This window comes from Oncorhynchus clarkii, chromosome 3 (genome assembly GCF_045791955.1).
Source record: "Oncorhynchus clarkii lewisi isolate Uvic-CL-2024 chromosome 3, UVic_Ocla_1.0, whole genome shotgun sequence".
Lineage (NCBI taxonomy): Eukaryota > Metazoa > Chordata > Actinopteri > Salmoniformes > Salmonidae > Oncorhynchus > Oncorhynchus clarkii.
Genome location: NC_092149.1, coordinates 35700105 through 35715733, shown reverse-complemented (window position 1 = coordinate 35715733; position 15629 = coordinate 35700105). Strand labels below are relative to the sequence as shown.

Below are 15629 nucleotides of genomic sequence, written 5' to 3'. Positions count from 1 at the left end.
TTCCCTCTTCCAGCTCTTGAATACTGTAGGGAGAAAGAATGTGTGTGTTCAACACAATGGAGGGAGAGAATAGGGGGCTGGCTGAGGGAGAGGCGTATTTATGATTAGGATGATGCTGATCATGATGACGGTAATGACGGTGATAATGACAATGGTGATGATCATGATGATGGTGATTGGAAACACACTTGGTCGAAGCTCCTATGTCAGTTGATGCATGTAAGTTCATGTGGTTGATGTGAATAGGAGATTGTAACACTGTCATAGAAAACTTGAGGTGAACTAGCAACCCTCCAAAAATGAAGACTGAGCTTTATTGTCATTAGTCAAACGTAAGTCTCATTGCAATTTCATTTACAGAAACATATATTTACAATAACTGAGAGCAGTAAAACCAATGGAGAAAAATACTTAGCAACTTTAATTTAATTATGATTATCAGAAACTCACTAAATGTTGTGTCATCACCAAGCTATTCTGTCAAACGCATGTTTCTGTGGCAATCCAATTCATTTGTCCTATTTTGACGGTCAAAGGACACTCACTATGAGAGAACTTAATAATGATGCAAAACAATGTCAGCACCGTGACATTTTGAGAACATCCTGAAAAACAGGTGGACTGCCCCTGGATTCAGACCAATCAGCATTCTGACCATATTTAGGAATTTGCTGAAAACAAAGCCAATCAGTGGACTGCCCCTGGATTTAGACAAATCAGCAGCCTGGATATTTTCGATGTATTGGTCCTAGATTCAGCAAGGTATGAAATCAAGGTGTCTGTTATCAAAACAGACCTATTAATGTACCTTTTTAAATAAACAAACAAAAAATAATTATTTAACTTACAATTGCAAACTAATTCACTACTTAAAGGAAAACTCCACCCAAAAACAATATTTTGGTATTTGTTTATTAGTCCATTGTTGATATAGTACAGAAATGTTTTGCATATCAGCAAACAAGTTTTCAAGATATAAAACTTTCAAAACACAGAAATACAGCTGGTATGATGCAAGATGATGCTGCCTTTTGCATCATACCAGCGGTATTTCTGTGTTTTGAAAATGATATATGTTAAAACTGGATTGCTGACATGCAAAACCAACAATGGGCTGATTAAACAAATAGCAGAATATCGTTTTTGGGTGGAAATGTCCTTCTAGTAAAACCATATCAAACTGAAAAATAAAGCTGCTATTATTCTCCAACTTTCAACAAAACCAAATCGCGCAACTTAAAGATTGTACGTCTTTCTAGATAACGGGAACATTTCCCGTTATGTAATCTTAAAAGTATTCCTTTTGCAACTGAAAATAGCCTATGTATTTCCAGTCATGACTCCAAAAACAAGTGGTAATTCTGGCGTTGGCCATAAAATAATGCAAATGTTAAATAATGTTAGCACCAAAGACTTTGCACCTCACTAGAACTCTATAGATGTGAATGTTATCCTGAGTTGATCGTTGCAAAACGGAGATAAAGCTATGTAAAAAAAAAAATACATGACATTTTCAATGAAAGAGACAAAGAGGAAGACTCTTAGGGGCTTTAAGCTGGACATTTGGTCTTCACACAGGGAAAGTCTCAACTGCATTCTCTCCCCTCGCCTCCTTCTCCAACCCAATGGATGAAAAGGTCAGACAGAGGTCACTCCCCTATAACTTCTTATCCAACGGGTTTTGAGAAGGAGGTGAGGAGAGGACTCGAGGAATCAAGGAAATCCAGATGAGATTCTCGCCACAGTCACCGACTAGTCCACCTCCACCTTCTCCAGAACCACATTGTGTGGCGTTCCATCCAGGTAGTAGACCATCCTCTCCCCAGCCTGGCCTTCTGAAACTCCCTCGCTCTGCTGGTCGTCCTCCCCTCCCTGGTGCTGGGTGTACATGGTCCCCTCCACCTGCAGGGTGTTGTCATCCAACTCCGTCACGATGTAGTGGGTCCCTTCATCGTTGACGATCACCTGCGTCAGCCCCTCCTTCATCAGATGGCTGGCTGCAAACTGCAGAACCTCCTGGACCACCTGCTCCTCCTGCACCTGCTGCTCCTCCCACACCTCCTCCTCCGTCTTCACCTCCACCTCCTCCTCTTCCTCCACCACGTCTGACACAACTTCCTGGGTCATGACCTCTTGGCTGTCCTCTTCCTGCTGGCCCATCTCGCTGACGGCACTGAGGAGGGCATCCAGAGCCGTGGATGACTCCGACACCATGTGGTGGTGCGTCGCCCCTCCCCCATGACCCCCGTGACCTCCGGCTGCAGACCCGCCGGACTCCAGTAGGACGTACCGGGTGGTGCCTCCGGCCAGGTGATGGGCCCCGCCTGCAGACACCTCCCTCCCCGAGGAGATGACCTGGCCGTCCTCGGTGATGTGGAGCACCTCGGCCACCTGGCCCGCCATGGCCAGGTCTCGCAGGGTGGCAGCGGCTGACTCTTCCAGGGCCTGGTCGAAGGCCATCTCCCCACTGCCGTAACCCTGGATGATGATCACCTGCTGGACACCCTCTATGGAGCCCACCCTTCGCACCGGGAATGCCCCGTCAAACGCTGTGTCAACCTCCACGAACGTGGCTCCCTGGCCCTTTAGACGACACTCGAACGACTTGGACACGATACCTGGGAAAAACACAGAGATTATGGAGAAGCGTTAATGGCAAAGCTGTATGACATCAGTGGACATTTTGAGTTATTAGGACTATACTTATAGCACCAATGACCATTCATTCTTGTGGAAAAAAAGATACTAGGTGTTGTCCAATGACTATTGGCTATTCTGTAACCCCGCCCTCATGTCTTCAATCAGGGTTGTTGGGAAAATGCTTTGTTCAAAGAAAACATTGTACTGTCATGTCTTTGTACTCCCTGACAGCCATGCAGCCAAAACGCGTCAGATTTAGACATGTTGGTTCCATTGACACAAATAAAGGCATTTGTATGCCTTGGTCCTCCTTTCTTTTTAATGTCCATTCATTCTATTGGCCAGGGACATGTTGTCTCTCTATTTTGTCTTTATTCCTTTTTAAATCAAGTTCTACAGGGCACTGGCAAAGCTGACGTAATAACAGAGCCTAACATAAAAAAAATATATCTATATAGAAATACTCCGTTAACTTGATAGGAAAAATAATCCAGCGTGCATATTTTTTTTTATTTTTTAAATGGACACACAAATTCATTTCTTCAGAAAAAAATATCAAGGTATTCAAATGGGTGACAAGAAGTGGTGAGACGTCAGATGGTGCTAATTGATCCACACCATGCCCTGGCAGACCACAGGTTGCTATGGAGTTGCCAAGGCGATGGGAATGGTGTTAGAAATGGCATTGTTTAAGGCTGAGAGCTGCTCAGAGGATTCAGACATGCATAATCTATCCAGAGAAAAGGATTTGGAGAGGAACAGGTGACACTCGCTCACACACACACACACACACACACACACACACACACACACAACAAACCTGGGTCAAATATTTTCTAGGCAAGTGTGCTTGGTTCCATTGTACCGGGTTAAATGTAAATCAGAAAACAAGGTATTTGAAAGAATCTGACCCGGGTTTGCTTCACACACGCAACAATAAACTCCTCAATCATTTTTTTCTCACCGTCATTTCGGTTTTTATTTGATTGAACTATTATTTTACCAGGCAGGTTGACTATTTGATGGCAAAGCTACAAATGGACCTATGATGACCAGTGTACTAATGCACAGTGAACATACTGTAGCTACAGCATCGTCAACTACACCTAATCAAGATCGAGGACATTGTGTATCCCAGTGACTAGTGTAACCAATGCTAGTATGTCTGTCTGTCAACAAACTGACCAGTGGTCAGTTCTTCATAATCACTACTCCCATCACCCTCTGCCAAATACCAGTCCATCTCCATCCTCCACTGATATGCCTTTACAAAATAGCCCCCATCTTCACACAACCCCCCGCCAATGATTTCATGGGAAATTAGTATGATGACACAATAGGAAACATAGAAAATAGCAAATCTCCACAATTCAGAGTGAACACATTTAAAACCCATAGTCATAAATACTTTAGTATGAAACACTGTGGACAGTCTATAGAACAAGTGCTGCAAAGACTAGGGCGCCTGTCCCTCTGTATGGGCGGTTGACATTTAGGACAGCAGAGGTTGCCTGTTTACAGAGACCCACTGGCCACTGCTAACGGATTATGCCGACGCTGAACTGCTAAGAGACGAGAGGCCGACAGGAGAGGACAATAACTCGCTGCTGTGATGTTTTTACACATTACCATAAAACGAGTGTGTATGTGTACGCGAGTGTGTGTGTGTGTGTGTGCTTGTGTGTGTGGCGGGCTATAGGAGGCATCGCTAGCGTGTGTCACATTATCCGTGGGGTGCTGTCTGCTGGGCCTAGGCAGCAGCCTGCCTGCCCGCTGAGGTTTATGGGGTGTCGCTCAGTCGTGGCCCGGCGCGAATCAAGTTAATGTTGCACATCCCATCTCTTCACTTGCTCCCGGTGGAAGAACAACATTTGAACAGCGTGATTGGGGCCCGGCGAGAGGCTGATGCGTGTTTTAATATGTGTTTTGAGTGTTCTGAGTGACCGAGTCCTTTAACAGCGAGTCGTGAGGACAGACCACATTATTTTCAGTGATTTCAAACGAGATGGAGGCTCCGGCGAGAAAAAGATAACGAAGAAAGAAGCGGAGCGATGGAAGGGAGGCTCTGATGTCATTTCTCCAGACGAGAGTTGGCCTCCCTACAGAGAAGGAGGGAAAAGCCACAACAGAGGTCGAATGGGGAGAAAATAAAGGATAAGAGAATTATAGTGTCAGCAGCACAGGAGAATGCAAGACGGACAAAACGACAGTCAGGTTTGTCCATTTTGAGATGCCGTAGGCGGTATAGACTTCCTCAAAATAGTCCGAATGAATCGAAGACCATTCAAGAAATCTGTCATTCATTTTTGAAATGTTTTGCCCAAGAGATCTTAGTCAGACGATTTTACGTCTAACTAGGTACTGTTTGGTGCAGTATTCCTCAAGTGAACAGAATGTGCATGAGGATGAGTCGCCTCTTGTCGAATGGCAACAGGCACCAGTGAAGAATTTCTAAAGCCGACCAATCACCGACTTCAGCTTGCGTCGAGGAAAAAAATGGTGTGCCCGAACAGCTGAAAAAAGAAAGAAAGTCCAAAACAACCAATAACGTTAACCTTTTTTTTGTCATAATATATGCCCAAACTGTTCCAAACTGTTTCGTCTGGGAAGCATGCGGATGCCTTTAGCCTACACTACAGATGCAGCTATATATTGATCAGTGGATCAATGCCCCCAGCCAGCACAGCCTGCGGTGTTGGGTAGAGGGGGGGTTCTAAGTGGCATTACTTCAGGAAGGAGAGGGTCGTCGCCTGGGAAGCGGTCAGACGCCACTTACCAGCAGTTAGAGGAAGTAACCTTAACACCGACATGCAGCCCCCATCAATCAATTACACAAGTCAACCTTAACGTTGTCTGAACTGCTTTAACACTGGACACGAATCAACCTGGACACAGTGGACAGTCGAACCTGGATTGGACATAAGCATAAGCCAAGCCCAGTCAATTATACTGAATCAAACATGACGGCACAATGACAACACCGTGACAAACACATGGGCTTCAAGATCAATTACCATCCTTTTTACCATCCTCTTACGCGCCGATTCCGTAAAATCCGAGATATGAACCTGTGGGTGTTTGATTTGTGAGGCCGTTTTCCAGCTGACGCGCAAGCAGGATGGGTGTCGGTGGCGCTGTCTGGGCTTTTGAAGGTGACACAGCTAAGTAGTTCAAGTGTCAGAGAGAGCATGTATCCAGGTCACCACGGATGGGCTGTGGGGACAGGGCTGGGGGACACGGGGGAGGGTTAGAAGAAGGAAGTCGTCGTCCCCCCCCCCCCCCCCCCCCCCCCCCCCCCCCCCCCCCCCACTACATGGTACTGACGACATGCTTGAATGAAGACCCACTACTACTCCTCCTGTGTCCCTCAAGTCCAGGCTAGAAGAGACGGGGTGGGGACAGTGGGGACCATCAGGTCAGCCGTCTAGGGATGTGTTTCTGTCACCTGCTTTGTTCCAGCTGAAAGGGACTGAGAGGGACCACTGTCACCTTTACAAGCTCTATGAATCAACGCCAGGGAGCGAGAGGGGGAACTGGCCTGGTGACCAAAAAACAAGCAATTACACCAGGACGGGATTGACACTAGGGGGATGAGGAGGAGAGAAAGATGAGAGAAGGATAAGGAGGAGAGAGAGAAGGATGGAGACACACAGCGCAGTACACACCCCAAGGACAAACAGCCATACATGGGCACACTGATCTTTCTAGGTCAACCGTATATTCAACAAGTAGCTCAAGAGAGGCACATCAGTTACATTCTCCAAGAATCAACGGGTTTCAATCATTCATTTAAATAATCATAAATAATCATAAAAATCACAGAGTGGGCCTTTAAGGATGTACAGTATATATAGGGCATAGGGCTGACAGTCAAAGGAAGAAGGCATACAACCAGGTTTTGGTTCAGTGTTTGTCACTCACAGTGCATCCTCATCTCAACTCCCTGAACTCAGCTCCTTTTTTGCTGACTCTTCCCTGGCCAAGACTGGCTGACCCCCTGGTCACCCACGCCTCTGCCACCAGGAGACGGAGGGTGGGTGGAGGAGAGGGGGTAACCCTTAATAAAGGTGAGTTTTTTTGTGGGGAAGTGTCCGACCCTTTGTCTCATTCACCTTCCGTATCTGACCACCCAGGAAATGGGCGAGAACTGGACAATTAATTCAGAGTAATCCCAGACACACAGATACACACACACATTTCACAGAGCACTGACTATTGGGTGAATTACAACCAAGGTCCAAGTTGCTTTCTAGCTGAGTTGCCGTTACATTATACATGTACACTATAAGTCATCATGGGTTCTCTTACAGAGCACCGCTGAGAAAGCACACATACAGTTGATGTCAGAAGTTTACATACACCTTAGCCAAATACATTTAAACTCTGTTTTTCACAATTCCTGACATTTAATCCTAGTAAATATTTATTGTCTTAGATCAGTTAGGATCACCACTTTATTTTAAGAATGTGAAATGTCAGAATAATAGTAGAGAGAGTAATTTATTTCAGCTTTTATGTCTTTCATCACATTCCCAGTGGGTCAGAAGTTTACATACACTCAATTAGTATTTGGTAGCATTGCCTTTAAATTGTTTAACTTGGGTCAAACGTTTTGGGTAGTCTTCCACAAGCTTCCCACAATAAGTTGGGTACATTTTGGCCCATTCCTCCTGACAGAGCTGGTGTAACTGAGTCAGGCTTGAGGTCAGGACCTGGTGATGGCCACTCCAATACCTTGAATTTGTTGTCCTTAAGCCATTTTTCCACAACTTTGGAAGTATAGTTGGGGTCGTTGTCCATTTGGAAGACCCCTTTGTGACCAAGCTTTAACTTCCTGACTGATGTTTTGAGATGTTGTTTCAATATATCCACATCATTTTCCATCCTCATGATACCATCTATTTTGTGAAGTGCACCAGTCCCTCCTGCAGCAAAGCACCCCCACAACATGATACCTCCACTCCCGTGCTTCACGTTTGGGATGGTGTTCTTCGGCTTCCAAGCTTCCCCTTTTTCCTCCAAAAATAACTATGGTCATTATGGCCAAACAGTTCTATTTTTGTTTCATCAGATCAGAGGATATTTCTAAAAAAAGTACGATCTTTGTCCCCATGTGTAGTTGCAAACTGTAGTCTGGCTTTTTTATGGCGGTTTTGGAGCAGTGGCTTCTTCTGGGATTGATTTGCACTTGTCGCTCCAAAGTACGTTCATCTAGGAGACAGAATGCGTCTCCTTCCCAAGCGGTATGCCGGCTGCGTGGTCCCATGGTGTTTATACTTGCGTACTATTGTTTGTACAGATGAACGTGGTACCTTCAGGCATTTGGAAATTGCTCCCAAGGATGAACCAGACTTGTGGAGGTCTACAATTGTTTTTCTGAGGTCTTGGCTGATTTCTTTTGATTTTCCCAAGCAAAGAGGCACTGAGTTTGAAGGTAGGCCTTGAAATACATCCACAGGTACACCTCCAATTGACTCAAATGATGTCAATTAGCCTCAGAAGCTTCTAAAGCCATGACATCATTTTCTGTAATTTTCCAAGCTGTTTAAAACTCGTTTTTCAACCACTCCACAAATTTCTTGTCAACAAACTATAGTTTTGGCAAGTCGGGTAGGACATCTACTTTGTGCATGACACAAGTAATTTTTCCAACAATTTTTTACAGACAGATTATTTCACTTATAATTCACTGTATCACAATTCCAGTGGGTCAGAAGTTTACATACACTAAGTTGACTGTGCCTTTAATGACTCCAACATAAGTGTATGTAAAATTCCATCTTCAACTGTACACGAACATGCACACACTCACGCACACACACAGCCTTCCACTGGGGCATAGCACACTGACTTACAATATCTGTGCTAGTGAGCGTCAGATCGAAGCTTGATAAAGGAGCTGGGGTTAGTTAGGCCTGCAGGAGCCTCCGCTCAGAGGACTGACACATGGAATCATCACAAAGAGCCCAACAAGAACCGGCTGCTTCAGTCACTCCTCAACTCTCCTTCCTGCCCTTCTCTCACTCTCCCCATTACACCTCTCTCTCGCCCCCTCTATCTCTCTCTCTACCTCGCCCTATCCAACTCTCGGGAGATGGACCTTTGATTGCTTCCTTAATTAGCCATGTCAGATGGCTCCACGGATTTACTGGTGATGGCTACGTTCTGAAGATAATTACACGCCTTTCCCTTTCTCCGAGCTCTCGCCATTCCTCCCTCCATCCCTGTGTCCCTTCTCTATCCCTCACACTCCCCTGCGACTCAATGATTCGTTATGAAATAGAAGCAGATTTTTTTCCCCATGAATCAACCTGGAGGTTTCCACTGTAATTAAGCGGGAAAAGTTTTCTATTTCTTTGTTGCTTTGCTATGTTGCTTCAGAGAGAGAGAGCTAGAGAGAGAGAGAGAGTGGGAGAGAGAGAGAGAGAAAGAGAGAGAGAGGGGGGGTGAGTGTGGAGGCTACTATACTCTGATAGACAGACAGATGAAATAGTCAGCCCTCTGCGGGTAATCAAAGATATGAGCCGCTTGCGTCACGTCTAAACCGAAGAAGATAGACGAAGAGAAAGAGAGGAGCGAAAGAAAGAGAGAGAAAATAAATAAAGAGAAAGACAGACAAGACAGAAAGAGAAAAACACAGACAGAGACCGAAAGACAGAAACATTTGGTAGCGCAAGGCCTAGCAAAGTCGAGGCAACAGGCCTGACCAAACCTACTGCGTTTACATCCCTGTTGTCACCTCTCGACGACACAACGTTCTATTTACGTTACCTCCAGATCATCCCTGGTCGTATTTACCCAGTATTTACCTAACAGAGGCATTGCAGAGATATTTATCGTGGTGAAGGGGCTAAATATAGCGCTGGGGAGATGGTGCGAGGCGACCATGGTGGGAGGTTTCCCTCTAATCTCCATCTGCAGGCTGACAGGCCTAATGAATGCCCCTCATTCAGCTGCACTGCCTGTGTGTATCTGACAGTATAAATATTTAGCAATATCGGAGTCAGCTTGTGATTTTACACAGATGGAGTGATTGATGCCTCTCGCCGGCTGACGCATGCCAAAGACGATCTCCGGTGTAATGTAAACCAGCTCTCTCTCTCTCTCTCTCTCTCTCTCTCTCTCTCTCTAGCTCTCTCTCTCTCTTCTTTGCCCTGTCCTCTCGGCCTCTTCCGCAGCTCGTCTTCTTCTCCCTCTCTCTTCTTCACTCTTTGTCGCTTTTGCAGTTTGCTGCCACCTGAATTTCAATCTCTGTCCTTTCAAGGTACTGCAGGTTTTGGGTATGGACTCCAGTCAATAATGAAGGAATGCTTCACAAAACCACTTTAACAGCTTAACATGTATTTGCCTGTGTGCGTGCGTGTGTGCGTGTGTGTGGATCTCATATGAACAGATGACAGTGTGGGCAGATTCAAAGGACTTTACACACAGCTGTCACCCAGCCCAGAGAGACAAACCAGACCAGCTTCTCTCCCCCTGCTCCCCCAGCTACTGGATCTCTACGTCTGTGTGCGTGTGTGTGTGTGCACATTAAATGCATTAAATATACATTAAATGTATATGTGTGTGTGTGTGTGTGTGCGCGCGTGTGTGTGTCTGCGCAGCCACTACAGAGCCAATTAAAGAAGTTGAATACAAGAACACAATTCCAGAACATACATAGGGGACCTTTAAAGGAGGATGTTGAGGGTGCATTGACCTTGTAATTGCCTGTAGAAAAATATGCTCTCCTGGTAATGCCCTTTCTGGCTTTAATTTAAAAACATTGGGGAAATATCTCCTCTTTTTTGTGTTTTGTCTTCTTCTTTACATTGCATTTAAAACTCCAATCTCTAATGCAGCCAAGTCCTTTCTTCAGAGAGAAGAGCAGATCTATTCATCGAACTGTCCTTTCTCGAAATTAGCATTCAAATGTGAGCGGTTCCACTGCGCCGTCCGGCCTGAGGTTTTCATTCCGGGCGGAGGGAGGAGGTGGCCTTCGTTGCAGTAACTACAGTGTCTTTCAACACTGCTCTCTCCTCGGTTTGAGCTCTACGGATTTTTTTGTTGTTCCTCCGTAATCAGAACAATGACTATTTCTCCTGCTCTCCTTTATCTAGCACTTCTCACTTTGCTTTCTCCTCTGCAAGACGAGTGAAGGTTCCACTGGCCCCCAGATCTAGTCCACACTTTACAAGCCCAACTGGAGGTTGCTGCTCTGATATGGGACTAATTGTAAAAAGACACAGACAAAGAAATCCCAGAAGTCCCAGTTTCAACTCTGTCTTCCCACGTAGAGTAGTGTTGTCGACTAGCTGGCTGGCTAGTGTGGTATTTTAACCCCTATAAAGTGTATTTTTGGCACAGTGATTTGTGACTATGTGGCTGTGTGTGTGCATGCGTACACATATTTGCTTGCGTGTGAGTGTCCGATCGTGCGAGCGTGTAGATATCGGGCCTTATTCCTGCCTCCCCGACCCTCCCTCAGCTCCATGCAGCCGATGAGGAATGAACCATCCGAGGCCTCCATTTCTCTTCCCCCCGTGGCTGAGTCTTACTTACCCTAATGATGTATAATAGCCTGCAACTGCACTTAACCTGGGTCCTAGCATGGCAGAGACCGAGTGGGAGATCCACGCTGATTACAATGTTTACCACAGGGAAGGAAACAACCCGTCAACTCAGAGAAATGAGGGACGTTCAAAATCACACTCAATCAAATCCAATCGATTAACACCGACAGAGATAACCCTCCCATTTCAGCCGTCACCTTAGTAACCGGCAGTAAAACTTTGACGGAACAGATGCAAAACCGGTTCCTTCATTTGTTACACGTCTCATCAAAGCGCCTGGATCGCATTCATTAGGGAACACTGTTGCAGAACTTTGGACACGGCGATGGTGAATAATAATACAAGCCACGGCTATGGAAGTCTGTAAGGTGGGAGAGAGGAGTGCAGGCGCCAGGCAGGGGGTCACCACCCATCACTCAGGTCAACCACACACACCACACACACACACACACACACACACACACACACACACACACACACACACACACACACACCACACACCACACACACACACACACTCCACACACACACACTCCACACACACCACACACCACACACCACACACACACACTCCACACACACACACTCCACACACACACACACACACACACACACACACACACACACCACACACCACACACCACACACACACACTCCACACACACACACTCCACACACACCACACACCACACACACACACACTAGTGTTGGACGACGGACTATGTGTTCTCTCGTAAAACCTGCAGTCCTCAGTGCCAGTCCATCGTGCCTTAGAGGAAGCCGGTCAGTCTGAGGCCTGGTGGCACTTAGGCCTGCTCTCCAAAAAACACTCACAGCCGGAGAGGAAGAGGAGAAGCGGAGAGATGGAGATGAGATGTGAGGAGACGAGTAGGAGGGGAAGAGGAGTCGTGCAGAAGAGGAGAGGAAGAGGAGAAGCGGAGAAGGAGAGGAGATGTGTAGGCAGAAAGAGTAGAGAAGAGGAGAGGAAGCATTATTTAATTATTGAAGGTGTAGAGGATAAATTGTCCGTGGAGATGCCACAGTGTCGTCTGCGGCTAGACCACAGACGGCCCACCACACAGCCAGGCTGGCGTGACGAGGGCAGGCGTTGACTCGCTGACCTTGTTAAAACAAGCTCTCCGTCAGCTTTCCTGCAAAATATGTTTACCTCGGGCCGGGACAGATAGAGAGAGAGGGCGAGAAAGAGAGTTAGACAGAGGGAGAAAGACAGGGAGACAGGGTGAGGGAGGAGAGAGAGATGAGAGAGTGATTTTAAAGGTGGGAGAGTTGGAGAAAGAGAGAGAGAAAGAGAGATTGGAGACTGTGCTGACAGTACAGGAATAAATACTGCGACTCCGCCAATTCCCAATTAAGTGTCCTCTTATTTCCACATAACGAGTGCCTCTGTTATTGTGTTTTCCTTTATAGTGCTCAGGCTTTGTTTGGCTAATTTTGTAATGAGAGAAAGAGTGAGAATGAGAGAGAGAGAGAGAGAGAGAGAGAGAGAGAGAGAGGCAAACAAAAACTACTATCCGCCTCGTGTTGGTCACACAGTAGCACTGTTTACTCACACAACCCTCAGAGGTGATCAGTAGCCCAAAATAAAAGATTAAATGTCGGAAGAGCAGAAGCATTACAAAGCTGGAGAGAACACCAAATAAACAGTTGGTAGAATGAAAACGGCTATATGTTTCCATACGGGGTGCAAACGAGTCAACCAACAATTACTGATGTTTATCTATCAAATAAAAAAGAGACAGATTATCTGTACATGCATGAAGACATATATAATCGTTCCTGCTTTTCCTTCCAGCAGAAAGATGTTCACAGTAACACATTTCATTTCCATGATTATTTCTGTATCTCTTTTATAGATAGGAAAGGACCCTTTCTCTCTTCCCCCGCCCCCTCGTTTGAAAGGTAGGCTTGCTAGAGATGTGTGTGTGTTCGCCCGACCGTCCGTGTTTGTGTGTGTGTTTATGCCTATGAGCGTGTGTGTGCCTGCTTGAGTCCGTGAGTGCGTGTGTGTGTGTGTGCATTGAATCTTGTGGGGCTCTACCTTTGTTGGGGCATTCCACTACTAGCCAAGGGGGGGCAGCCGGTCTTATTAACACCATCAGTCTGAGTCATTACAGGGGAGCCTGGTTTGGGCAGGTGCTATGAGAGAGTGTACCCGTTACAAACGATCACAGGAACCTCTCTGGAACTCCGGCCCCTCACCCCCCCATCTCTCCTCTCTCCCTATCAGACACCTCAACGCACCCAGGCCCATATCTCTAACTCTACAGCCCCTCACGTCCCCAAAAGGGACGAGGGCGTCTACTTGTTATCCAGTGGGTTATTAGCCCACTCTGTTTGTTTGTGGTGGTTTGGTTTGCACTGGGGGGACGGGACGGGGGACGGGGGGGGGGGGGGGGACTGGGACTGGGACTGGCTCAATCCATCCTGATGACAGCACTGACACAGAGAGATGAAAGGGGACAGGGCTGAGAGAGAGAAATTGGAGACCAACAAACATAGATACTGGTATGCACACACACACAAACACAGACACAATAATAATGTCAGCATAGTGTTTGACCTGGTGTGACTATTGACAGGTGGATATCTACAACAGCACAGTGGATGGAGATAAAATGGCCACCAGAGTTACATGTAACCAGACACGTAATAATTCCTGTCTATTACCCAGGCGCCTCTATGGCTCCTCCGATGACACCAAAGATGTGTCAAAGGGGTACATCCCAAATGGCACCCGATTCCCTTCATGGTATGGTCCATAAGGCTCTGGTCAAAAGTAGCGTGCTATATAGAGAATAGGGTCCCATTTAGGACACATCTATACCTTGCACAATTGTTATGGATTGTGTAACGTGTTCAATTTAGATGTACAAATTGATCGATTGTACTATTGGCAAATCATTTGATGTTAGCCAAGGCAGTGTCTTCATAACATCAAGGACAAGGTCAGTCGGGGAAATTTGAAGTGCATTTCATAGTCATGGTATTTATCAGTGTTCCAAATGTAGTATATCACTCCAAACATCATCCATATAAGTCACTATCTATACTTCACTTCATACATTTATGGGTATTTTTTCAGAAGAAATTGACACCATTTTTTCTTGGGCAAAACTGGGCTTCTTCTACTTTGCTTTTTAGGTTTTAATAGTGTGATTAGTTAGAGTTAACACCAATAAACAAATACACTGACGTCAACCACAAACTGTCCATGTAAGATTGAACCTCAGTTTAGGAAGGTATGCCTCAAATGTGCCTGTCTTCAACAGATACATTTACAGTAGAGCAAAAGTTGAGGAACATTTTGACTATAATACAGAGAAATAATGAAGATTGTGGATAGGACCCCCGCAAAAATCTAAACAAAACAAATATACAAGCCACAATCTTAACCTGTCGAACATTGAAAACTGTAGCTGGTAGGATATTGTAGGAATGAATCCCCTTGGTTTGTTAGTGTTGTTAATTGGGCGTGCCGAATTAGAATCTTAACATACTGTACGTGCTAAGACCAAACAAGTCCCTGTGTTTGACCTAGCCGAGCGTTGCTTTCTGTGTTCGCCCTCCCTGCTTCCTCCCGTTCCCTCTTATTCCTCAGCTTCAAGTGTCTCCAAAACTAATAAAACCCCCTCTGCGAATCACCCCGTGAAGCCCCCCCCCCCCCGTAACAACCATCACATTAATAACACTGTGCTCGTATTCAAATTTTCTGTCGAAAAGCTAAAGAAAGATTGAATGCCCCGCTGTCGCGTGGACCAAAGATTGAAGACGTGTCTCATTGACATTGTTAAAAGTTTATGAAAATATATGAATTCTCAAACGTGGCTGGCTGCTTAGGCCTCTCCACTCCCAACAGTACTGTTCGAGATCTTGGCTTTTAATCAAAATGATTGAATACCGTAAGTTATATTCGGGGATTCTAATGGCGAGGACGGATAAAGTGTCACGGTCCTGCACCAAAAAACTAGACGCGCTCGTACATGCGTGCATGAAAAACTTTATGCTTTTTAAAGAAAAATATATTTATCATTCCTCATATCGGCTATATCTTGATTTACACTGTACATGCCATTTAGCCAATGCGAGTGTTTGGCTAAATGGCATGTACAGTGTAACTGCATGTTGGTGACTGTCACTGGGCTGGCTCCGATCCTCCATGTGGGTGACTGTCACTGGGCTGACTCCGATCCTCCATGTCGGTGACTGTCACTGGGCTGACTCTGATCCTCCATGTGGGTGACTGTCACTGGGCTGACACCCGATCCTCCATGTGGGTGGCTGTCACTGGGCTGACTCCGATCCTCCATGTGGATGACTGTCACTGGGCTGACTCCGATCCTCCATGTGTGTGACTGTCACTGGTCTGGCTCCGATCCTCCATGTGGGTGACTGTCACTGGTCTGGCTCTGATCATCC

The 15629-nt window shown here is 45.9% G+C and overlaps 1 protein-coding gene across 1 annotated transcript in view; it reads right to left on the bottom strand.

The window, feature by feature from the left end:
* Positions 1-290: 290 nt before the first annotated feature.
* Positions 291-15629, bottom strand: part of LOC139394446 (zinc finger protein 407-like) — a 191980-nt gene continuing 176641 nt past the window's right edge. The window contains exon 9 of the mRNA XM_071142517.1: positions 291-2618. Within this exon, the coding sequence (XP_070998618.1) occupies positions 1753-2618 (866 nt within the window). The 3' untranslated portion in view covers positions 291-1752. The remainder of the gene's footprint in view (positions 2619-15629) is intronic.